The sequence below is a fragment of the Lepus europaeus genome, chromosome 13, assembly GCF_033115175.1.
Source record: "Lepus europaeus isolate LE1 chromosome 13, mLepTim1.pri, whole genome shotgun sequence".
Lineage (NCBI taxonomy): Eukaryota > Metazoa > Chordata > Mammalia > Lagomorpha > Leporidae > Lepus > Lepus europaeus.
Genome location: NC_084839.1, coordinates 33700889 through 33727736, shown reverse-complemented (window position 1 = coordinate 33727736; position 26848 = coordinate 33700889). Strand labels below are relative to the sequence as shown.

The 26848-nt window shown below is 39.6% G+C and overlaps 1 protein-coding gene across 1 annotated transcript in view; it reads left to right on the top strand.

The window, feature by feature from the left end:
- Positions 1–26848, top strand: part of PRKD3 (protein kinase D3) — a 107277-nt gene that overhangs the window by 66584 nt on the left and 13845 nt on the right. The window contains exons 12-14 of the mRNA XM_062209275.1: positions 2050–2102; positions 5553–5625; positions 8559–8665. Coding sequence (XP_062065259.1) covers positions 2050–2102; positions 5553–5625; positions 8559–8665 — 233 coding nt within the window. The remainder of the gene's footprint in view (positions 1–2049; positions 2103–5552; positions 5626–8558; positions 8666–26848) is intronic.

Here is a 26848-nt window from a genome sequence, read left to right as displayed (position 1 = left end):
TTCACAGTGGTTCATTAGTTTCGGGAAGTTTTAGACAGAACTCTGAAACTTGAGAACCAAGGACCCTTTCCCCAGGAAACCGTGCAGACACATGCACATTTTATGTGTACTTTCCAAGGGTTTCTGAGCCTCGCAAATCCATCGTGGATCTCTCCCCCTAGGGTTAAAAGCCTCTAATGGCAGAATTGCAGAAGAATTAAGAATGAGGATTCTGGAGAATGATTCTTAGACCCTACAGATTTCCAATATAAAGTGGGAGGAGTAATGACCACAGATAAGCAATTAGCCATGCCTAACACATAAGTGCTCCTGGTACTGTGTCGCTGTTGTCGCTGTCCTTACAACAACTTACCTGGAAACAGTAGAGGGGGGAGGCCTTAGAAAGAAAACATTAGACTTAAACTAGGAAACTGGAATTCCTGAAAAGCAGAGTTTTAGATATATTTTGTTGGTGCTAAGACTTTTCTTGGTCATTAATACTTAAGATTAGAATTATTTAAAAATTAACTGAATATTTTTAAAATGGAGTTTTTAAAAGTCATGTTACTTATTTTTATATAATTTGCTTACATTTCCTTATTGATGAAGCTTTATGTTTTTATATTTGGTATTATAAAAGAAACCTACTTTGTCTTCATGATTCTAGATGTTTGATGCCTATTGTCTTGTTTAGTTCCGTGTTTCCCTTTTCACTTTTTCCTGTCAGTTACTTTCTTTTCTTTACCAAAGTAATACAGACATTTAAACTTCATAGAAATAATCTGATATTAAATGAGAGAGCCCTCTATATACACATATAATGCCCGTCCCTACCCCCAATCCTGTATCACCCTCTCTGTAAACCATTATTAATGTTTTGGAGTGTATCTCTTGATTTGGAAAGGACTTGAAAAAAGGAGAACCTTTTTATCATCTGCTATATTGTTTTATCTTTTTTTTTTTTTTACAAAAAATGAACATACGCTTTTTTTTTATAACTTTCTTTTATAAACTATTTAATACATAGCAGACATATTTCAATGTTAGTATGTAGGTTTGCCTAACTTTTTTATTTTAAAAAATATATAAGACGTCAAGAAGTAAAAAAACTAATGTTCTGGAGCTGGCAATTAGCCTAGTGCTTAAGATGTTCCACCTTGGAGTAACTGTGTTCAGTTCTCATCTCCTCCTGACTCCAGATTCTGGCTACCCATGTTGTACACCTGGATTGTATTCCCAGCTCTCAGCTTCAGCCCAACCCAGCCCCAGCCATTACAGACATTTGGGAACCTAACAGATGGGAGTGTGCACACTCTGATCTTTTCTCTCACTTGCTCCCTCACTCTCAAATAAAAAGTAAGAAAAACCAATAAACTTAAATCAGAAGTATGCGAACCTCATTTCCTCTACTTTCTAGAGATAATATTTTTGTTTTTAATTCACATGCTACCCTGTTACCTTTTTTTTTTTTTTAATGATTTTATTTATTTATTTAAGCGGTAGAATTAGAGAGAGAGGCAGAGAGAGAAAGTTTTCCATCCGCTGGTTCACTCCCCCAGTGGCCTCAATGGCCGGAGCTATGCTGATCCAAAGTCAGGAGCCAGGAGCTTCTTCCAGGTCCCTCACATGGGTGCAGGGGCCCAGATACTTGGACCATTTTCCACTGCCTTCCCAGGCCACAGCAGAGGGCTAGATTGGAAGAAAAGTAGCCAGGATATGAACTGGCTCCCATATGGAATTCTGGCGCTGCAGGAGGAGGCTTAGCCCATTAAACTACAGCACCCGCCCCTCTTACTTACCTTTTTAACTCAATGATATATCATCACTATATGGTGCTACATCATGTATTACATGTTTATATACTATTCCTTTGTGTTTAACCAGCTTTTTATTGATGAGTTAATATTGTAAATGTAGATATTTTTAACGTACATAATTATATTAACTGTGTTAACCTGTTTAGAATTTTGATATGCCATGGATGTTCACATTGTTATATATTAATATTGTTAAGATGTATACTGAAATTTTTGGTCTTTTCTCAGCCATATTCCCTCTTATATTTTACAGAAGATTTGTCTACCAGTATCTCTGTATCGAACTGTCAGATCCAGGAGAATGTGGTAAGTAATAATTATAGTTACCGTGTGCAAATTCAGAGAATAAAATAAGGAAAAGAAAATGAAAATGTTACTAGAAAAAGGGGTCCATAGCTCAAAGTATTGAGTGATATTCCTAAAGACAAAGCTGGTGGGTCTTTAATATTCCTAATTTAGAGAAGAAAGTAAGGTAGTTTTTTAAGATTATGAAAATAAACTTAACTTTTGCATTAGGAAAAGGGACATGAAGTGATACCCTAATTCAAAGGGAAGAAAGAGCTCAGTGTTGTGCTTAGTGGGTTTAGCTGCCACCTATGACACCGGCATCCCACTTGGGCACCAGTTCATGTCCCAGTGCTCCACCTTCGATTAGCTTCATGCTGATGGCCTGAACAACAGATGATCGCCCAAATATTTGGGTCCTTGCAACTCACGTGGGAGACCCAGAAGAAAAAAGCTCCTGGCTTCAGCCTGACCCAGTACTAACTGTTGACCCATCTGGGAAGTGAACCAACAGATGAAAGATCTCACTCTCTAACTGATGACTTTCAAAATAAATAAATAAATCTTAAAAAAAAAAAAAATGGGAGAGAGAAGTTACTTAAGGACTTATCAGGGAACACTGCAACTTTAGCTGTACCTAAAGGGCCTGAGGTTGGTAGAACAATAGTTCATGCAAGTATAAGAAACAGAACAGGCAAATAGAGGAAAGTAGGAACTGCAGGACTTTCAAGGGATGGTGACTAGGTTTAAGGTTGGTTGTTGTAACTCTTTGATAAAAGGCCACATAGTAGGTATTTTATTTAATTGTGGCATCTGGTGTTAAGATTTTTTTATTTATTTGAAAGGGAGAGCAACAAGGAGAGAAAAAAAGTCAAGTGGAGATCGGTCTTCCATCTGCTGGTTCACTTCCCAAATGCCTACAACAGCCAGGGCTGAGCCAGGCTGAAGCCAGGAGCCAGGAACTCCATCTGGGTCTCCCATGTGGATGGGAGGAACTAAAGTAAAGTACTTAAGCCAACATCTTCTGCCTCCCAGAGTGTACATCAGCAGGAAGCTGGATCACAAGTGGAATGCAGTCTCAAACTCAGATAGGGGATGTCGATGTCCCAAGTGACAGCCTAACCTACTGCACCATGACTCTCACCCCTAGTAAATATTTTTGGCTTTGTGTACCTTCTATAACTACTCAGCTCTGCCATTGTAGCAAGAAAGCACCCATAGGCAATACTTAAATACATAACTACGTTCCATTAAAAGTTTACTGTGGGGGCCAGCGCCATGGCTCACTTGGTTAATCCTCCGCCTGCGGCGCCAGCATCCCATATGGGTGCCGGGTTCTAGTCCCGGTTGCTCCTCTTCCAGTCCAGCTCTCTGCTGTGGCCTGAGAGGGCAGTGGAGGATGGCCCAAGTCCTTGGGCCCTGCACCTGCATGGGAGACCAGGAAGAAGCATCTGGTTCCTGGCTTCGGATTGGCGCAGCGCGCGGCCGTATTGGCCATTTGGGGGTTGAACCAATGGAAGGAAGACCTTTCTCTCTGTCTCTCTCACTATCTATATTTCTACCTGTCAAATAAAAAAAACAAAAAGATAAAGTTTATTGTGGACACTAGAATTTGAGTTTCATATTAATATTTCATCACAAATAATTATTTTGGCTTATTCAGTCATTTAAAAACTTACGGCCAAGGCCGGCATTGTGGTGCAGCAAGTTAAGCCTCTGCTTACAATGCTGGAATCACATACGGGTGCTGGTTTGAGACCTGGCTGCTCCACTTCCAATTTAGCTTCCTGCTAATGCACCCGGGAAAGCAGTGGAAGATGGTCCAAGTGCTTGGGCCCCATTACCCAAATGGGAGATTCAGAAGAAGCTCCTGGCTCCTGGCTGCTGGCTTTGGCCTGGCCCAGCCCCGGCCATTGAGGCTATTATGGCGTGAACCAGCAGATAGAAGATCTCTTTCTCCCCTCCCCCCCACCCTGTAGCTCTGCCTTTCAGAGAAATAAAAAATAAAACTTAAAGAAATTTAGGGCCAGGCCTTGTGTCAGAGCAGGTTAAGCTGCCACTTGGGACACCTATGTCACATGTCACAGTGACAGTTCACATCCTGGCACCTCTGCTTCCGATCCAGTTTCCTGCTGATGCACACTGTTTTGGAGGCAGCGGGTGATGGCTGCAGTGTTTGGGCCCCTGCTACCAAGATGAGAGACCCAGGTGGTATTCCTGACTCCCGGTTTCAACCTGGCCCAGCACAGGCTATCGGCACTTGGGGAGTGAATGAGCAGATGGAGAATCAACCTCTCTCCCTCTCCTTTTCTCCCTCTCTCCCTCTCTCCCTCTCTCCCTCTGTCACTCTGATTTCTAGCAAATGAAAAAGAAAGAAAGAAAAACTTAAAGACCATTCTTAGTTAGGGCCATACAAAAAGAGGCAGCAAGCTAGATTTGGCCCACAAGCCATAATTAGCAAACCCCTACATTAGAATAGAAAAAGGTAGAGTCAGAAAACTGGTCATTTGCTCTATATAACTTCATTGAAATAAAAAAAATAAAAAAAAAACTCTTTCTTCCATTTCTCTGACTTCCAGGTGTTACAGCTGTCTAATATATAGATGTTGTTTCTAATTTCCAAAATTGCAATCAAGACTGAACATTTAGCAATGTTATAGGAGGTGCAGAATTTCAAGATTAAATATGTGTGTCTCTTGTCCTGGCAATAGGTTAGAATACATAGCATATTCTTCTGGAGAGAAGAGGGGATACCAGAAACATGAGAGCACAAACTTTGAGTGATTCCCGCAGGAACTTGAGGATATATACATTTGTGGCTATGGGAAAAAGTATTTCAAAACTGGTCTTTGTTAAAGAAACTTATCTAGTAGTACTGTATTGATTTTACATTGGCTGCCCCCTTATCTACTAAGAACCAAAATTTGGTTAAACAGAAAGTTGATTAAAGTTGGGAAGAATATAAAAATGGTTATTATAAAACTTAAAATTTTCATTATGACTTCACACATTCACTAGCTTTTGTCCCGTGGCTTGGAGATGAGGGAGAATAGCAAGGGAGACAGACTGAGGAGTGAATTTGAGTTATCTAATCCTAATAATAGAAACTTTAAAGTTTTTCTTTCAAATCAAAGAGTAAATCTCTTTAATGCTTAAAATAGGTAAAATTTTACTTTTAATTGTTTGTTTATTTTTATAGACCTCTATTTAGTAAATGTAAGATTTTTTTTTATTAAATGCATTTTATCCAGAAGGCCTGCCTACAGAATATAAGAATACTTACACATTAAGTCATAGTACAGAATTTGAGCTTAACTTTTTTTAGAATATATCCTGTGTTTCAAAAAATATTTTGTACCCAATGAAAATTAGTTGCCTCTAACATAAGAACAAAAATTTCAGTGTTTGAATGAAAAGAAATGCTGACATTGTTTTATAGAGATAAATAATGCTGATTGCATTTCCCAACAGGACATCAGTACTGTGTACCAGATCTTCGCAGATGAGGTGCTTGGTTCAGGCCAGTTTGGCATTGTTTATGGAGGTAAGCAACTACAGTCTTGCATATTGTGCATAATGTAGAAAAATAGTGAAGCTGTAAAGCATCTGTTTTGTTACTTGACAGTTTTGTCGAGTGGTCTTTTCTGAGAGGGTGACGTTTATCCTTTCAGCTAAGTCCCTTTTACTGTAACTGAGTACTCGTTCCTTCATTTCAACTGTGAAGAAGTAACAGAATCAGAAAATTAGTTCCAGAACAGTCTTTAAATCTTTTCTTATGGCTCATACATACAGATTTTGGGGAGAAGACAGTGATTTAAGTTTATATTGAGGGGCCGGCGTGTTGGCTCACTTGGTTAATCCTCCACCTGCAGCACCGGCATCCCATATGGACACCGGGTTCTAGTCCCGGTTGCTCCTCTTCCAGTCCAGCTCGCTGCTGTGGACCAAGTGGTTGGGCCCTGCACCCGTGTGGGAGTCCAGGAGGAAGCAGCTGGCTCCTGGCTTTGGATCGGTGTAGCTCCGGCCGTAGCAGCCATTGTGGGGGTGAACTAGCGGAAGGAAGGACCCCCCCCCCCACTCTCACTCACTCACTCTCTCTCACTCTCTGCCTGTCAAAAAAAAAAAAAAAAAAGCTTATATTGAACCATGTGGGCTTGTTAATTGAAGTATGTTCCCTAGTAGTTTTCCAACATAAATGGTGCCATTTGTCTACTGTTGGCATAAATGTTTTATCAGAAGTTTTAACCAGCTGTGATATTGGTAAAATCATTTAATGACAGAGACTGTGGATTAGTGTTTTCATCTGTTTAGTCGAACTAAACATAGCTCACAGAGTTGTTAATATTTATTAAAACTAATGTATATAAAAGTACTTTATAAGCTAGGATCAAAATTACAAAACAAGTCATGTTAAACTTGTCATCACTTGCCAATACTATTAAAAATACTCTCTGGTAGGCCTTTATGCTTCCAGTCTTGCCCTTTTTGCACACCAGTCTTTTTCTTTGAGAAAACTTATATATGATACTAGTATTACCTCACATAGAACCCTTAAGAGGCTCACTGTTTTCTGTAAATTCATGGCCAGTTTTCTTAGCAGAGGTATGTAAGACTGCTAAGATTTCTCCCAGCTTCTGCCACTTCTTAGCTAACTATACTTTTTGTACTCCTATCTAATTGCCTTTTGTCTTCCATTCATACTTAAATGCCTTCATACTTTTGCATCTGCTCCTTTCCCACCTGTTTGGGCTTTTTCCCCCCTAAGATCTATTGTTTATTTGAAAGGCAGAAATACAGAGAGAGTGAGCTTTCACCCATTGAGGGCTGGGCCAAGCTGAAGCCAGGAGCCAGTAGATACCTTTGGGTCTTCCACATTGTGGAAGGGGCTCAAACACTTGGGCCATCTTATACTGCCCTCCCACGCGCATTAGCAAGAAGCTGGATTGGAAATGGAACAGCCAGGACTGGAACCTGCACCCATATGGGATGCCGGATCAGTTTGTCCCTTCAGTGAACATTTATTCAGACCACAGGGCTCAACTGAAGGGCTGCCTCTATGTAAATATTCTTGTCTCCAGTCTTAAAAGTTACCATTCCTCCTAGGTGTACCTGCTACATATAGTACAAACTTCTGTCATGCTATTTGTAACATTTTCAGCTTGTAATATTATCATCCTGTTGAACTTTCCTTGAGGATAAGATGAGAGATTGTGGGTTTTCTTTGTATTCTTAGCAGCTGTCATTGTGTTTACACAACAATAACCCAGAAAATTGTTTTGATTTAACATGCATATACAATATCCATGGTTTACATCTTCAGATTTGTCAGTTAAGATCAGTGACTTCTTTGGAGAACCTGTTCTCATTGAACGGACTGAAACTGTCTGATACCTTTGGCTTCCTAAATATGTACAGATTTACCAAATAATCAAACTTTTAGGATTGTGCCCATGAGACAGGTTATGAGTTATTTTCAAATAAAAGCTATGTGGAGAATGCAAGTCACAAACCAATTAAAAGAACAAACACCAAAAAATAGACCTATCATTTTTACCACTTAATCCATAGTGTCTGAAACATTGTCTAGTGCATAATAGGTGCAAGATAACTCATTAGTTTGTATGAAGGAAGGAAGGAATGGTTTTGGTTGTACATTTCCACCTGATAAATTTTATCAAGGAAGATTCTTGAATACAAGGATTCTGTCTTTGGAGTATAATATGTAGCTAAAGCACTCTGCTGATTAAGTGAACCTAGAATAAAATTAATCCATTACTATGATATTTCCATGTTGACAGAGTCTCTGAAGACTAGGTCAAGGTAGTTAACCATTGTTTATCTTAAAAAGTAGATTACTTTTGAGCAAAAAAGTTCATTCAGATTTTCTGTTATTTCAGATAATGAAACTACCCCATTTATTAGGGACAGATACTAGAGAGGAAAAACAGATTACTTAAAAATAAATGAAAAAGGTACCAGTGCTATGGTATAGTGGGTAAGGTTGCTGCCTGTAGTGCCAGCATCCCATGTGGGCACTAGTTCAAGTGCTGGCTGCTCTACTTCCAGTCCAGCTCTCTGCTACAGCCTGGGAAAGCAGTAGAAGATGGCCCAACTCCTTGGGCCCCTGCACTCACGTGGGAGACCCAGAGGAAGCTCCTGGCTCCTGGCTTCAGATTGGTGCAGCTCCAGCCATTGTGGCCAACTGGGGAGTGCACCAGCGGATGGAAGACTTCTTTCTCTCTGCCTCTCCTCTCTCTGTGTGACTCACTTTCAAAGAGGAAGACCTCTCTCTTTCTCTGCCTCTCCTCTCTCTGACTCACTTTTAAAGAAATCTTTAAAATAAAAACAAATAAATAAAGGAATATGGAGTAAAAATGAACTAAAGAAAATATGAGTAAATACATACAAATTTCAATTGTGGACAATTTTTATATCATTGTGAGCCATCATTTACTTTTTTTTTTTTTTTTTAAATAGGAAAACATAGAAAGACTGGAAGAGATGTGGCAATTAAAGTAATTGATAAGATGAGATTCCCCACAAAACAGGAAAGTCAACTCCGGAATGAAGTGGCTATTTTACAGGTAAAAAAAATTATTTATAGGTTTTAATTTTTGATTTATCAGTTTTTGATACAAAGCCTATTTAGTAAGCAAGTAAGAATAAGATTTGTCTTTCATCTTGTTTTGACCTTACAGAATGTGTCTAAGTAAGAGGCTGGTGACAAACTGAATTAGCATCTTCAAATCTTTTTTTATTAAGGTGGCAAAATTAGATTACACTAACAGAGTTAACAGATGTTATTTTGCTCCATGGTAATACTTTTTTTGAGAAGACATGTTCATAAATAAAATTTCATTCTTAATTCAACATTTGAGCTCAATATACTTTGACACTTCTCCCACCACATTTCATTAGAATGTCAGTATTGCACCCATCCAATCCTCACATTGTAGATATCTTGATAATTGTAGCAGTTACTATCAAAACTCTTAAATATTTAATTTTGTAATGCCTGAGTCTGACTAGGTGTATTTTAAAGAAACATTGGCAGTGATGTAAATCCCATAAAATGAATTACTATGCGTTTTTCTTTTCATCTAATAATTTTTATTACTTTGTGGGTCATCGGGAAGAGGAAACTTGAGCTGGAACATTGGATCACTTTTTGTATGTCATATGAATAAGTAATATGCAAATGTGAATATACTGTGTAGCTTTTGCATGTCGTTTTAAAAATCATAGTTATATAATAGCTCATGCTGCTAGAACCCCATTGTTGGGGATGAAATCAAGAGGACAACCAACTGATCTTAGGCTGCCTTCAAGAAGGCAAAAAAACTAACAGACAAATGATTAATCTTCTATTTATTACATTATTGGTTACTAATGACATTTGCCTCATTTTTCAGAGGAATGTTCATCAAAAGATTATGGTCAGTAATTACTTGTAATCATATCAAGATTGCTGCCTACAATGCGACTTTTAAATAGAATCTCTTTTTTTATTTTTTTGTCTGTATTTTTTTAGTTTTTTCAATGTTTTGCCACTTTGACTTCAAATATAGACATACTTTCATACATATGTATACTATTTTTTTCCAGAAAACAGATATTAATGTCACATGGGGGGGGGATTCGTGTCAGTGATTATAATGTGGAAAAAGAATATATTGTCATTTACATGGTATGATTCAGTAAAGTAAGATTTATGATTAAATACTTAGTAATAGTCACGCAGTTTTTATACTGTATACATATTCCACAGATAAGAAAAAACGTGCTATTTGTCTTTCTGGGTTTGGTGTATTTCACTTAATGTTCTATCCATTTTGTTAGAAATACAAGGATTTCTTTTTTTAGGGCCGAGTAACCCATTGTGTATATATACCACATTTTCTTTATCCAGTCATCAGTTGGTGGCCGTCAAGGTTGAGTCCATATCTTTGCCATTGTGAGAGCTTCTATAAACATGAGAGTGCAGATATCTCTTTCATATGCTGATTTCGTTTCCTTTGGATATATTCCCAGGAGTGGAATAGCTGGCTCATGTGGTAGATGTACTTTTAGTTTTCTGAGGAATCTCCATATCATTTTCTATAATGCTTGAACCAATTTGTATTCCCACCAGCAGTGTATTAGTGTACCTTTTTATCCACAACCTCACCAGCATTTGTTATATTTTGATTTTTGGATAACAGTCATTCTAAATGGAGTGAAAAGCAAAATCACAATGACTTTTGATTTTTATTTGCATTTCCCTGATGGTCAGTGATCCTGAGCATTTCTTTCATGCATTTGTTAGACATTTGTACTTAATCCTTTGAAAAATGCTTGATCATATCTTTGGCCCATTTCTTAACTGGTTTGTTTTGTTGTTCTGAAGTTTCTTTATATATTGAAGTTTTATATATTCTTTATATATTCTTATTGATCTTTTATTGGATGCATAGTTTGCAACTATTTTCTCCCATTCTGTCAGTTGCTTCTTTACTTTGTTCATTTCCTTTGCTCTGGAGAAACATCTTAGCTTAATATAATCCCATTTGTCTATTTTTTGCTTTTTGCCTGGGCTTCTGCAGTCTTGCCCAAGAAGCCTTTCCCTAGGCCAGTGTCTTGTAGCATTTCCCCTGTGTTTTTCTGTAGTAATTTGATGGTTTCAGGTCATGAGTTCAGATTGTTGATTCACTGTAGTTATTTTTATATAGGATATAAAGTAGGCATCTTGTTTCAGACTTCTGCATGTAGAAATCCAATTTTCCCAACACCATCTGTTAAAAAGACATTCTTTTGGCCGGCGCCGTGGCTTAACAGGCTAATCCTCCACCTTGCGGCGCCGGCACACCGGGTTCTAGTCCCGGTTGGGGCGCTGGATTCTATCCCGGTTGCCCTTCTTCCAGGCCAGCTCTCTGCTATGGCCCGGGAAGGCAGTGGAGGATGGCCCAAGTGCTTGGGCCCTGCACCCGCATGGGAGACCAGGAGAAGCACCTGGCTCCTGGCTTCGGATCAGCGAAATGAGCCGGCCGCGGCGGCCATTGGAGGGTGAACCAACGGCAAAGGTAGACCTTTCTCTCTGTCTCTCTCTCGCACTATCCACTCTGCCTGTCAAGAAAAAAAAAAAAAAAAAAAAAAGGACATTCTTTTATCTGGAGAATGATTTGAGATTAGTTGGTTGTAGATGTATTAATTTCTAGGGTTTTTATTCTGTTCCATTAGTCTACATATCTATATTTTTGTGCCAGTACCAGACTGCTTTAATAAGAACTCTGTAATATGTCTTGAAATCTGGTATTGTGATGCCTCTATATTTGTTTTTTTGTTTTGTTATTTGTTGAAGATTGCTTTGGCTTTTCAGGGCCTTTTGTGTTTTCATATGAATTTTAGGATTTTTTTTTTTAAGTGCTGTAAAGAATATCCTTGATACTTTGATTGGGACTACATTGATTGTATAAATTGGTATGAGTAATATGGACATGTTGATTATGTTAATTCTTCAAATCCATGAACATGGAAGACTATACATTTTTGTGTCTTCTATTTCTTTCCTTAATGTTTTGTAATTTTCATTGTTTAGATCTTTCACATCATTGGTTAAATTTTTTATATATAAACTTTAATTTTTTTGTTTATTTTCCCCCCAAAAGGAACCTTTTATTTAAGGAATACAGACTTCATGCACTTCATAAATACAACTTTAGGAATATAGTGATTCTTCCCATCATACCCGCCCTGCCATGTACTTTCCCAACCCGTTTTCATCCTCCCTCTCCCATTCCCAGTCCCACTCTCCCCTAAGATCCATTTTTGAATAATCTTATGCACAGAAGACCAACTCTGTACTAACTAAAGAGTTCACAAATATGCACAGAAAACAAAACAAAACTGTTCCTCAGCAGTCAAGACACAGGCTGTTCAAAGTCATTGCATCTTGAAGTTAATTTCACTTTTTTTTTTCTTTTAGAAACTTAATTAACTCTGAAGAAGCACCAAGAATGATACATCTTTTGTAAGCGCTTAGACATAATTGTAATACAACTCTTTGAGGACGGAGGTCCTGCATGGGAAGTTAGTGCACAGTGACCCTTGTTGCAGTTTAACAATTAACACTCTTATGTTTGACGTCATTGATCACCTGAAGCTCTTGACATGAACTGCTTAGGCTATGGAAGCCTTTTGCATCCACAAACTCTGTCAGTATTTAGACAAGGCCATAAGCTTTTCCATTCAGAGAAAAGTAGCTCCTTCTTTGATGACCACTTCCTTCTACTGGGGTCTCACCCACCAAGGTCATTCATGTAGGACATTTTTTGCCGCAATGTCTTGGCTTTCCATGCCTGAAATGCTCTCATAGACTTTTCAGCCAGACCAGAATGTCTTAAGGGTTGATTTTTGGCCAGAGTACTATTTAAAGTGATTGTCTTTCTATGAGTCTGCTGTGTGGACTGCTTCCAGTGTTGGAGCATTCACTCCTTTTTAATTATTATTATTATTTTTTTTTTTTGACAGGCAGAGTGGACAGTGAGAGAGAGAGACAGAGAAAGGTCTTCCTTTGCCATTGGTTCACCCTCCAGTGGCCGCCACCGCTGGCGCGATGTGGCCGGCGCACCGCACTGATCCAAAGACAGGATCCAGGTGCTTCTCCTGGTCTCCCATGGGGTGCAAGGCCCAAGGACTTGGGCCATCCTCCACTGCACTCCCGGGCCACAGCAGAGAGCTGGCCTGGAAGAGGGGCAACTGGGACAGAATCCGGTGCCCCAACCGGGACTAGAATCTGGTGTGCTGGCGCCGCAATGCAGAGGATTAGCCTATTGAGCCTCTGCGCCGGCCCACTCATTTTTAATTCTATCAGTTATTATTATCAGATCCTTAATCCTATTCCTATGATCACTTTAATACTTAAGATGGTATTTTTGGGCCGGTGCCACGGCTCACTAGGCTAATCTTCCGCCTGCGGCGCTGGCACCCGGGGTTCTAGTCCCGGTTGTGGCGCTGGATTCTGTCCCGGTTGCTCCTTTTCCAGGCCAGCTCTCTGCTGTGGCCCAGGAAGGCAGTGGAGGATGGCCCAGGTCCTTGGGTCCTGCATCCGCGTGGGAGACCAGGAGAAGCACCTGGCTCCTGGCTTTGGATCAGCGCAGCATGCCGGCCGCAACATGTGGCCATTGTGTCCACTTGTGGGGTGAACCAACGGCAAAAAGGAAGAAGACCTTTCTCTCTGTCTCTCTCTTTCTCTCTAATTCTGCCTGTCAAAAAAAAAAAGATGGTATTTTTACCACCCAGCTTAAGGGGATTTGGGGTCCCATGGCAAGTTTTTAAACTGTACCTTAGAAGTAAGTCTGTAGGAATGTATGCAGAACTATAAAGCTTTACAGTTACAGACTTCATTCACTCCGTAATTACAACTTTAGGAATATGGCGATTCCTCCCACCGTGCCCACCCTCCCACCCATACTCCCATTCCCTCTTCCTCCTCCCTCTCTTACTCCCACTCTTTATTTTTACTGAGATCTATTTTCAATTGACTTTATGCACGTATGTTTAACTCTATGCTAAATAGAGAGTTCCACAAATAGTATAAAAAAAACTGTTCCTCAACAGTCAAGACAAGGGCTGTTCAAGTCATTGCTTCTTAAAGTGTCAGTTTCACTTCTACAGATTTACTTTTAGGTGCTCTATTAGTTATCAGAGATCAAGGAGAAAATATGGTATTTGTCCCTTTGGGACTGGCTTATTTCACTAAGTATGATGTTTTCCAGATTCATCCATTTTGTTGCAAATGACTGGATTTTTTTTTTACCACTGTATAGTATTCCGTAGTGTACATATCCCATAATTTCTTTATCCAGTCTTCAGTTGATGGCCGTTTGGGTTGATTCCATGTCTTAGCTATTGTGAATTGAGCTGCAGTAAACATCGAGATGCAGATAACTCTTTCGTATATTGATTTCATTTCCCTAGGGTAAATCCGAGGCGTGGGATGGCTGGGTCATCTGTTAGGTCTATATTCAGATTTCTGAGTTACCTCCATACTGTGTTCCATAGTAGCTTTACCAGGATATATTCCCACCAACAGTGTAGTAGGGTACCTTTTTCCCCACATCCTTGCCAGCATTTGTTGTTTGTTGATTTCTGTGTGAAAGCCATTCTGACTAGGGGGAGGTGAAACCTCATTGTGGTTTTGATTTGCATTTTCCTGAGGGCTAGTGATCCTCAGCATTTTGTCATGTGTCTGTTTGCCATTTGGATTTCCTCTTTTGAAAAATGTCTAAATGCCTATTTCTTTTTTTTTTTTTTAATTTATTTTATTTATTTATTTATTTATTTATTTGACAGGCAGAGTGGACAGTGAGAGAGAGAGACAGAGAGAAAGGTCTTCCTTTTGCCGTTGGTTCACCCTCCAATGGCCGCCACGGTAGCGCGCTGCGGCCGGCACACCGTGCAGATCCGATGGCAGGAGCCAGGTGCTTCTACTGGTCTCCCATGGGGTGCAGGGCCCAAGGACTTGGGCCATCCTCCATTGCACTCCCTGGCCACAGCAGAGAGCTGGCCTGGAAGAGGGGCAACCGGGACAGGATCGGTGCCCCGACCGGGACTAGAACCCGGTGTGCCGGCGCCGCAAGGCGGAGGATTAGCCTAGTGAGCCACGGCGCCGGCCTAAATGCCTATTTCTTAACTGGATTGTTTGTTTTGTTGTTGCTGAGTTTCTTGATCTTTTTATATATTCTGGTTATTAATCCTTTATCAAATGAAAAGTTTGCAAATAATTTCTCCCATTGTGTCAGTTGCCACTTCACTTTCTTTAGTGTTTCTTTTGCAGTACAGAAACTTCTCAAATTCATGTAATCCCATTTGTTAATTTTGGCTTTGATTGCTTGTGCCTCTGGGGTCTTTTCCAAGAAGCCTTTGCCTATGCCAATGTCTTGTAGGGTTTCCCCAATGTTCTCTGATAATTTGATGGTATCGGGTCATAGATTTAGGTCTTTAATCCATTTTGAGTGGATTTTTGTGTAAGGTAGAGGTCTTGTTTCATACTTATGCATATGGAAAACCAGTTTTCCCAGCACCATTTGTTGAAGAGACTGTCCTTGCTCCAGGGATTGACTTAATTCCTTTGTCAAATATAAGTTGGTTGTAGATGCTTGGATTGATTTCTGCCATTTCTTTTCTGTTCCATTGGTATATCCATCTGTTTTTGAAACATTACCAGGCTGTTTTGTTTATAACTGCTCTGTAGTATGTCTTGAAATCTGGTATTGTAGTGCCTGTTTGCTTTGTTTTTATTGTATAAGATTGCTTTAGTTGTTTGGGGTCTCCTGTGTTTCCATATGAATTTCAGCATCATTTTTTCTATATCTGAGAATGTCCTTGGCATTTTGATTGGTATCACATTGAACCTATAAATTACTTTTTTGGAAGTATGGACATTTTGATGATATTCATTGGCCAATCTGTGAGCATGGAAGATTTTTCCATTTTTTTTGTATCTTCTTCTATTTCTTTTTTAACATTTTGTAATTCTCATCATAGAGATCTTTGACATCCTTGGTTAAATTTATTTGAAAGTATTTGATTTATTTTTGTAGCTATTGTGAATGGAATTGATCCTAGAAATTCTTTCTCAGCCATGGCATGGTCTGTATATACAAAGGCTGTGAATTTTTGTGTGTTGATTTTATATCCTGCTACTTTACTAAACTTTTCTATGAGTTCCCGAAGTCTCTTAGTGGTGTCTTTTGGATACTCAATATATAGAATCATGTCATCTGCAAATAGAAATTGTTTGACTTCCTCCTTCCCAATTTATATCCCTTTGATTTCTTTTTCTTGCCTAATGGCTCTGGCTAAAACTTCCGGGACTATATTGAATAGCAGTGGCAAGAGTGGGCATTGTTATCTGGTTTCAGATCTTAGTGGGAATGCTTCCAACTTTTCCCCATCAATAGGATGCTAGCCATGAGTTTGTCATAAATTGCCTTGACTATGTTGAGGAATGTTCCTTCTATCCCCAATTTGCTTAGAATTTTCATCATGAAAAGATTGTTGTATTTTATCAAATAAATACTTTCTCTGCATCTATTGAGATAATCATATGATTTTTGTTCTTCGGTTTGTTAATGTGGTGTATCACATTTATTGATTTGCAAATGTTGAACCATCCCTACATACCAGGGATAAATCCCACTTGGTCTGGGTGAATGATCTTTCTGATGTATTGTTAGATTCAATTGGCTAGAATTTTGTTGAGAATTTTTTGCATCTGTGTTCATCAGGGAAATTGGTCTGTAGTCCTCTTTCTCAGTTTCATCTTTTTCAGGTTTAGGAATTCAGGTGATGATGGCTTCATAGAAAGAATTTTGGAGAAGTCCCTCCCTTTCAGTTGTTTTGAATAGCTTGAGAAGAATTGTAGTTCTTTAAATGTTTGGTAGAATTCAGCAATGAAGCTATCCAGTCCTTGGCTTTTCTTTGTTGGGAGGATTTTTATGAGTGATTCAACTTCTGTCTTGGTTATGGGTCTGTTTAGGTTTTCTATGTCTTCATGGCTCGATTTAGGTGGGTCTTATGTGTTCAAGAATCTATTCATTTCTCCTAGGTTTCCCAGTTTCTTGGCATACAGCTCTTTGTAGTAATTTCTGATGATTCTTTTTATTTTGGTGGTATCTGTTGTTACATTTCCATTTTCATCTCTAATCTTATTAATTTGGTCTTCTCGCTCCTTTTTTTTTTTTTTTTTTTTTAGTTGGGCCAATGGTGTGTCGATTTTGCCTTTTTTTTTTGTTTTCAAAAAACCAGCTCTTTGTTTTGCTGATCTTTTGTATTTTTTGTTTCAATTTTGTTTGTTTATTCCCTAACTTTAATTATTTCTTTTCTCCTACTAGCTTTGAGTTTGGTTTGCTATTTTTATTCTTGATCCTTGAGATGCATTGAGCTCATGTATGTGGTGCCTTTTTAATTTTTTGATGTAGGCACCAAATGCTATAAACTTTCCTCCTAACACTACTTTTGCTATATCCTATGAGTTTTGATATGTTGTATTGTTATCTTCATTTGCTTCCAGAAAGTTTTTGATTTTTCTTGATTTCTTCTATGACCCACTGTTCATTCAGGAGCATGTTGTTCAGTCTCAATGTGTTTGCATATGTTCTAGAGATTCCTGAGTTGCTGATTTCCAGCTTCATTCCATTGTGGTCCAAGAAGATGCATGGTATGATTTCTATTTTTTTGAATTTGCTGAGACTTGCTTTATGGCCTAGCATGTAGTCAATCCTAGAGAAAGTTCCATGCACTGGAGAGAAGAATGTGTATTCTGTAACTATAGGATGGAAGGTTCTGTAGATATCTGTTAGGTCCATTTGGTCTATAATGTTGATTAACTCTGTTGTGTCCTTGTTGATTTTCTGTCTGGCTGATCTGTCCATTGATGAAAGTGGGGTATTGAAGTCCCAATACTATTACGTTTGGGTCTATGTCTCCCTTTAAATCCATCAGCATTTCTTTTAATTAAAATAGCCAGGTGTCTTGTAATTAGGTGCACATACATTTAAAATAGTCACATCTTCCTGCTGAATCGATCCTTTAATCATTACATAGTGCCTTTCTTTGTCTCTTTTAGCAGTTTTTGTCTTAAAGTCTAGTTTGTCTGATATTTGGGTGGCTACACCAGCTCTCATTTGATTTCTATTTGCATGGAATATATTTTTCCTTCCTTTCACTTTCAGTCTGTATCTTTGTTGTTGAGATGTGTTTGTTGTAGGCAGCAAATAGATGGGTTTTGTCTTTTAATCCATTCAGCCAGTCTTTGTCTTTTAACTGGAGAGTTGAGGCCATTTACATTCAAAGTAACTACTGATATGTAACCACTTTGCCCTGCCATTTTCCCATAAATATTCCTATTTTTTACTTGGATTTTTCTTTGTACTTTTACTGGGAGATTTTCTTCCTTCACCTTCTTCGATAGTGAAGACCATGATCTGTGTTTCTGTGTGCAGTACATCCTTAAACACCTTTTGCAGGGCTGGCCGGGTAGTGACAAATTATTTCAATTTCTGTTTGTTGTGGAAGGACTTCATTTCACCTTCATTCATGAATAAGAGCTTTGCAGGGTAGTGTTCTGGGTTGACATTTTTGTTCCTTAAGACTTGGAATATATCTCACCATTTTCTCCTAGTCTATAGTGTTTCTGATGAGAAGTTCACAGTGAGTCTAATTGGAAATCCTCTGAAAGTAATCTGGTGATTTTCTCATGCACATTTTAGAATCTTTTTGTTTTACTGTGGAGAGTTTGATTGTAGTGTGTCATGGTGAAGCTATTTTGTGGTCATGTCTATTAGGAGTTCTGTGTGTTTCCTGTACTTGGATGTCCCTTTCTTTCTCCAATTTAGGAAAGTTTTCCTTTTATTATTTCACTAATCCCTTCTCTCTTTCCATGCTTTCAGGAACTCCTAGAACCCATATGTTGGGTCATTTCATAATATCCTGTAGATTCCCAACAGTGTTTTTTAGTTTTCAGATTTTCTGTTCTTGTTTTTTGTCTGACTGAAATTTCCTGCAACTTGTCTTCTAAGTCAGATATTCTTTCTTCTGCTTCTCTGATTCTGTTGTTAAGGCTTTCCACTGAATTTTTTGTTTGTTCTAATGAATTCTTCATTTCTAAGATTTTATTTTGCTTTCTATTTAAGATTGAAATTTCGTGGGAGAAATTTTCTTTCATGTCATGTACGGATTTCATTAGTTCATGAATTTGCTTCTTCTGATTACTTCTAAGTAATCCTATGACCAACACTTCTGGCATTTATTTAGACTCTTCATCTTCACAATCTAGTACCGAAATGTTGTATTCTTTTGGGCATGTCATGTTGTCTTCCTTATCCCTGTTTCTTGAATTGGTGCATTTATTATTCGGCATTTGTGGAGATATCCATTGGTTTCTTTGTGTGTTTTTGTTTGTTTGTTTTGGGTCGTTTTTGCTGTGGTGCCTTTTATCTTTGGACTATGTGTGGATTAGTGGAGTGTCTACTTTCAGGGAATACCTAGAGGCATGTGGTGGGTGTGTTCAGGGAGCTCTGTTCAGAACTCCAGGGTGAAGTGAGTGTTAAGGTGACACCTATGTTGGGCATGATAACTCTCTCCTATCAGAGTTGAGGGTTCTCGGTTCTGTTGGCATAGACTCAGCTCATTTCCTCTCTTCAAAGGAGACCCGTGCCTGAGACTAGCCTCAGTGGGTACACTATTCATCCACACTTCCACAAGGACCACACAAAGCATCTGTGCAGTCCTCGGTGTAAGCAGATTACCCAGCAATGTCCCTCACCAGTGAACCAGGGAGCCGTGAGTGTGTAGAGCCTCACACAGTGACTGCCCAAAGTCTGAGCCACACCCTGAGCCTTCCCACACAGTCTCAGTGTTTTCACAGTCTTGGCACACAGGCTTCCCACCATCATGAGCACCCAACCCCCCATTAGTTCTCACTGCCAGACTCAGAAGTCTCTGCTCAGCTGGTTGCTGGCTTGGACACGAGCTGGTACTGCTGTACGCTTGTCCAAAATGGCACCCTCCCTCTATCAGCTTGATACAGGATGCCATTGTAAGGTGATCTGGGAGAGAGAAATAGGCCGTCCCCCTCTTTGTTTTCTCCTCTAGTTAAGCAGGTACAGGATCCCCCACAGGACACCAAGCCGGATTCCCTCCAGGCTTTTCCTCAGATTTATCGCCAGTGCCTTGAGCTGCTGCTGTTTCAGCTCACTCTGCAAAGCTGCTGTGGAGGCTGTCGGCCGCTGGCATCCTGATTTGTGTCCACACCCTCCACTGTGTGGAGTCCGCTGTGTCCCTCTCATTTATGTGGAGTTTCCTCTGTTTTCTTACTTGAGACTGCACTTTCTCCACTTTTTTTTTAGACTGTCTTCTCCTAGACTCCCTAGTTAAATTTATCCCAAATATGTAAAATTTTTTGTACCTATTGTGAATGGGACTGATCTTTTAAGCTCTTTCTCAGCCAAAACTTGTTGGTATATAAGAATGCTATTGATTTTTGTGTGTTGATTTTATTTTATTTATTTATTTTGACAGGCAGAGTGGACAGTGAGAGAGGGAGACAGATAGAAAGGTCTTCCTTTTTGCCGTTGGTTCACCCTCCAGTGGCTGCTGCGGCCGACACATCACGCTGATCCGAAGCCAGGAGCCAGGTGCTTCTCCTGGTCTCCCATGGGGTGCAGGGCCCAAGCACTTGGGCCATCCTCCACTGCCTTCCCGGGCCATAGCAGAGAGCTGGCCTGGAAGAGGGGCAACCGGGATATAATCCGGTGCCCCAACCGGGATTAGAACCCGGTGTGCTGGCCGCCGCAAGGCAGAGGATTAGCCTGTTAAACCACGGCGCCGGCTGTGTATTGATTTTATATTCTAGAACTTTGCTAAATTCTGAGTTCTAATAGTCTACTAATGGAAATCCTTTATATAAAGCATTGTTCCATCTGCAAATGGATAAATTGACTTCCTCCTTTCACATCTGTATACCTTTGATTTCTTTTTCTAATGGCTCTGGCTAAAACTTCAAAAACTGTATTGGATAATAGTGGTTAGTGGACATCGTTGTCTAGTTCCGGATCTTAGTGAAAATGCTTACTCTTAGTGAAAATGCTTCTGGCTTTTCTCAGGTCAAGATTATGCCAACTGTGGGTTTCTTAATATTTTATTATGTTGAGATATGTTCCTTTTATATATAATTTTTTAAGGGTTTTAATCAGGAAAGAATGTTGCATTGAATCCTTTCTATGTATCCACTGAGAATAACCATATATTTTTTTAAAGATTTTATTTATTTATTTGAGAGAGTTAACAGACAGTGAGCGGGAGAGACAGAGAGAAGGATCTTCCATCTGTTAGATCACTCCCCAGGTGGCCGCAATGGTTGGAGCTGCGTCGATCTGAAGCCAGGAGCCAGGTGCTTCTTCCCGGTCTCCCATGTGGGTGCAGGGGGCCAAGGACATGAGCCATCTCCTACTGCTTTCACAGGCCACAGCAGAGAGCTGGATTGGAAGAGGAGCAGCCAGGAGTAGAACTGGCGCCCAAATGGGATGCTGGCACCACAGGCGGAGGATTAACCTACTGCGCCACGGCGCCGGCCCCAACCACATGTTTTTGTTTTGACAGGCAAAGTGGACAGAGAGAGAGAGAGAGAGAAAGGTCTTCCTTTGCTGTTGGTTCACCCTCCAGAGGCCGCCGCAGCTGGGGTGCTGCAGCCGGCGCACCGCGCTGATCCGAAGGCAGGAGCCAGGTGCTTCTCCTGGTCTCCCATACGGGGGGGGGGGGTGGGGTGTGTGTGCAGGGCCCAAGCACTTGGGCCATCCTCCACTGCATTCCTGGGCCACAGCAGAGAGCTGGCCTGGAAGAGGGGCAACCAGGACAGAATCCGGAGCCCCGACTGGAACTAGAACCCGGTGTGCCGGCGCTGTAGGCGGAGGATTAGCCTATTGAGCCGCGGCACTGCCACCACATGGTTTTTATACTTCATTTTGTTGATGTTATATATCATGTTTACTGATTAGTATATGTTGAACCATCCCTGCATCCCTGAGATAAATCCTGCTTGGTCAGGGTGGATCTTTCTGATGTCTTTTGGATTAGATTTACTAGTATTTTTTTGAGGATTTTTGCATCTGTGTTTATCAGGGATATTGGTCTATAGTTCTTTTTTCTTTTTTTTTCTTGTTTTATATTTCTCTGGTTTTGGAATTAAGGTAATGCTGGCCTCATAGAATGAGTTTGGAATGGTTCCCTTGCTTTCAGTTGTTTTGCATTGTTTGAGAAGAACTGGTATCAAAGTTTGATAGAACTCAGCAGTGAAGCCAGCTGGTCCTGGACTGTTCTTTTTTGGGAGGTTTTCAATTACTGAGTCAATCTCAGCTTTGATTATTGGCTTATTCAGGTTTTCGATATCTTTGTGCCTCAATTTTGATAAATTATGTATCCAGAAATCTATTTCTTCTAGATTTTCCAGTTTGTTGGCATATAGCTGTTTGTAATGTTTTCTAATGATTATTTGTGTTTCTGTGAAATATTTTAACATCTCCTTTTTCATTTCTGATTTTATTAATTTGAGTCTTCTCCCTTTTTTTCTTGGTTAGGTGGACCAGTGGTTTATCAGTTTTGTTCATTTCTTTAAAAAAAAAAAAGCTCTTCATTTCTTTGATCTTTTGTACAGTTTTTTTTTTCTGTTCTTTTTTTTTTTAACTTTTATTTAATGAATATAAATTTCCAGTGTACAGTTTATGGATTACAATGGCTTCCCCCTCCCATAACTTCCCTCCCACCCGCAACCCTCCCCTCTCCCGCTCCCTCTCCCCTTCCATTCACATCAAGATTCATTTGCAATTCTCTTTATATACAGAAGATCAATTTAGTATAAAGATTTCAACAGTTTGCACCCACATAGAAACACAAAGTGAAACATACTGTTTGAGAACTAGTTATAGCATTAAATCAAAATGTACAGCACATTATGGACAGAGATCCCACATGAGGAGCAAGTGCACAGTGGCTCCTGTTGTTAACCCAACAAATTGACACTCTAGTTTATGGTGCCAGTAACCACCCTAGGCTGTCGTCATGAGTTGCCAAGGCTATGGAAGCCTTCCAAGTTTGCCGACTCTGATCATATTTAGACAAGGTCATAAAAGACAGGGTGAGGATAGTAACCAATGATCCTAAGAGAGGCATTAACCAGGTCTGAACAATTATACAGCATTAAGTGTGGAAGAGGACCATCAGTACACACAGGTTGGGAGTAGAGCCATTGGTGGTAGAGTAGAGGTTATGATTACAAAGGAATGAGGCCCAAGTGCACTAGACAGGGTCTAGAACAAAGGACAGAGTCATTATTAGAGGAGCTAAGAAAGGTGCTGTCTAAGCTACAATTAAGTTTTCTGATTGAGAGGCAAGTAGAACCTGATAGAAGGGGCTTGATAATAATCTGTTGGGCTTTAGGCCTTGTAAGTTAAGAGGCCCAGACCTATCTATCTCTTCACTTGGGGTATATCCTAAGGGAGGTGTGAACCTCCTAGGGGAAGGCACTCTGTTGACTTTCATGACTTGGCTGGCCTGGGAGGAGAGCTGGCCAGGTAAAGGCAGGGGGCATCTCTAACAGGAAATTTACAGTTCTGCCTTCAATGTTGCTGACCCTACTTGACCATCCCCTCAGCTGCAGTGGTCACTTTGGAAGTTGGGCTGAGTGAAGGGCTTTTCAGCTTAGAGCCAATAAGATCTGTGGCTCTGACCTGGGCATCCTTCGACTCCAGGGCAGGTCCATTTCCAGTGATCCAACTCTTGGCAGAGCTTCCAGGGCTCTTCACAAGCTGATTTCTGCTGAAGCTCAGGCTTACCACAGTTTTATTTCTGTTTTGTTTATTCTCTGATTTTTGTTTGTGTTAATTTTGGGTTTGGTTCTTGCTTTTCTGGGTCTTTGAGATATATTGTTAAGTCATTTATTTGATACCTTTCCAATTTTTTTGATGTAGGCACTCATTGCTATATAGTTTCCTATTAAAACTACTTTTGCTGTATCCCATAAGTTTTGATACATCATATTTTCATTTTCATTTGTTTCAAGACAGTTTTTTTTTATTTCTGTTTGATTACATCCATGACCTGTTCATTCAGGAGCATGTTCTTCTGTCTCCATGTGTTTGTGTATTTTCTAGAATTTTTGTTGTTAGTTTCCAGCTTCATTCCATTGTGGTCAGAAAGATATGATTTCAATTCTTTTGAATTTGTTGAAATATGTTTTATAGCCTATCATATGGTCTATCCTAAAGAATGCTCCATATACTGATGAAAAGAATGTGCATTCTGCACCTGTGGGATGGAATGTTCTGTAGCTATCTGTTAGGTCCATCTGGCCTATCATGTAGATTAGCTCTGTTGTTTGTTGCTTTTTCTTTCTGGTTGATCTGTCCATTGATGAAAGTGGGGTATTGAAGTTCCTCAGTATTATTGTATTGGAGCATATGTCTTCCTTTAAGGCCATTAACATTTGTTTTATAAAACTGGGTCCCTAAGCATTTGGTGCATAGACATTTACTAGTCACATTTTCTTCTTGAATTATTCCCTTAATTATGACATAATGACCTTCTTTGTCTAACAGTTTTTGTCTTGAAATCTATTTTGTCTACTGTGAGTTATAGCTACTCTTGGCTTTTGATTTCCATTTGCATGGAATGTTTTTTTCCATCATTTCACTTTCAGTCCGCATGTATCTTTATTGAAGTGTATTTCTTATAGGCAGCATAGAGTTGGGTCTTTTTTTTTTAATCAGTTCAACCAGTCTGTATCTTTTAATTGGGGATTTAGTCTATTTACATTCAAGGTTGTAATTGAAAAGTAATGTTAGTTCTGCCATTTTTTCATAATGCTGATTGTCTTTCTCTATTTCTTAATATGGTACATCCTTAAGTATCATTTGTAAAGCTGGCTGGGTGGTAACATTTCTTTTTATTTTTGCTAGTCTTAGAAGATCTTTATTTCACTTTTGTTCATGAATAAGAACTTTGCTAGGTAAAGTATTATGGGTTGGCAGTTGTTTTCTTTGAGAACTTCGACTTTTTCCTCTTTTGGCCAATAGAGTGTCTATTCAGAAATCTGACCTGGTGTTTGTCTTTTGTAAATTTTTTTTTTTTTAATTTAAGAATATTCTCTTTATGTCTTAGTTTTGAACATTTAACTATAATGTATCATTTGAGGATCATCTCTGTTCATTCCTATTTGAGGTTCTATGTATTTCCTCTATTTGGATGTCCACATCTTTCTCCAGATTAGCGGAAATTTCCTACTATTTCATTGACTAGGTTTTCTAAGCCATTCTTTTACTATTTCTTCAGGAGCATCTAAGACTTGTATATTTGGTCATTTGACAGTACCCCATAGATCCCAAACACATCTTTGTTCTAATTTCTTCTTTTTGTCTAATGAAAGGTTTCAAAGCACCTGTCTTCTAGATCAGATACTCTTTTTTGCCTCCCCAGGTCCGTTTTTAATGCTTTCCATTGTATCTTTTGACTCACTGAATATTTCATTTATAATGTTTTTAATATTTCTGCTGAATTTCTCAACCATGCAAGACACTGATTTTCTAGTTTCATATAATTGTTTCTCTGTATTTTTGAGTAACCTCAGAATCATTCTTTTGAATTCTTTTTCATCTGTCTGCCCTTATTCGTAGTCCAATGCTAATGTATTATTCCTTTTGGGGAGTCATTGCCTGCCTTGTTCATGTTTCTTATGTTTCTAAATTGAATTTTCCACAACTCTTGTTTCTGTCTTTTCTGGAGGATGGTGTTTTGTTGTTGTTTTGGTTTTGTTTTGTTTATTTTTAATTGAAGGCTTTATTCCTGGAGATGTAACTCTTGGGCTCAGTGGAGGGCCTAAGACTTAGACTTGAGCTCTACGGATGTGTGCTGAGTGGGGCTAGGGAGCTCCAGCCATCATTTGAGTTGGGTAAGAGTCTAGAGGAATACCTAAGATGGCTATAGTCAGTGTGGGGAGGGAATATTGGAGCCAACCAGTGTGCCCAAAGTCCCTACCTTTCTCTGTGCTGTTTCACAGCCCAGAGTGAGCCTATTGCATCAGTATAGCATACAGCACCAACCAGGCATGCAGCCCATCCAGAGTACCAGTTCTTTCTGTAGTCTATCCTCTGACCCCAATGTGATCTCCATCCCACTGTACAAGGAACTCAAAATCTCTACATTTAGGCCAGGCTGGGCCACAGGAATCCAGCTACAACCATGACTTTTCCAAGTTCTGAGGCTTATTCTCACAACTCCCACAACCAAGGGCACAAGCAGGTCTGCTCTCCACCCTGGAAACTTCCCTGCCTCTGGGTCCAGGGGCTCCTGGTCTGCTTGCTGTGCCCCTAGACAGAAGGAAGTCCAGCGACAACTCTACCACAGCAAACTGAGTCTGGCACTTTAGTCGAGGGGTGAGGAGGGTGGGAGCAGGGCAATGTAACTTCCCTTTACAGAGCAAAGTGGTCACTCAGACCCCTGTCAGCTCCCCAGCCTGGACTGGAAGTCAGTGGGAACTGTGTTAAACTGTGTTAAAGCTGCCGGTGTTAGGAGCTGTGGCACTTTCTTCCTAGCATCTCTTAGCAAGATGGTGTTTCCCAGCAGGAAGCAGGCACATTAATGCAGGCTACATAGAATCTAAATAGCACTTGGGCTCTGTATTAGAACATGAATGTCTTTAAGACATATTTTTGTGAATCTAATTTTGGAATCTTTCCCATTAACAAACTGAAATGTAAAACATGTAAAAATTAGGAATATATTCGTAAGGATTGATTTTTCCTTGATCAGATGATCACAGACATAGCTCTGAACTAAGCACTGAAGCTTTTTTTTCCTCCCTTATCTTCAGCTGTGGATCACAACTAAATTTAGGGATTTCCAGATAATACTATTGTAAAAGCTTTATTATTATATTCCTCTGGTTATTTTTACCAGTACTGCCCAAGAATGGATTTAAGTGATTATATAGTATGTCTCCAAATATTCAATTGAATACAGTACTGTTTTTTATAGAGCCTTTTCAGATTGTTTATAAAATATTTAGCGAATGGCATTGTACCAAAATCTATACTGAAGTACTTTTTTCAGCATCACTCAGTAGAAGGGAAGGCAGGCTCAAGTTTGAATATAAGTCTTTGCAAACCGCATGCTCACTCCTTCCTTTTACCTGATTAAATCCACTGTTTGAGTCTGCTGCATACACAAGTAAAATTGCA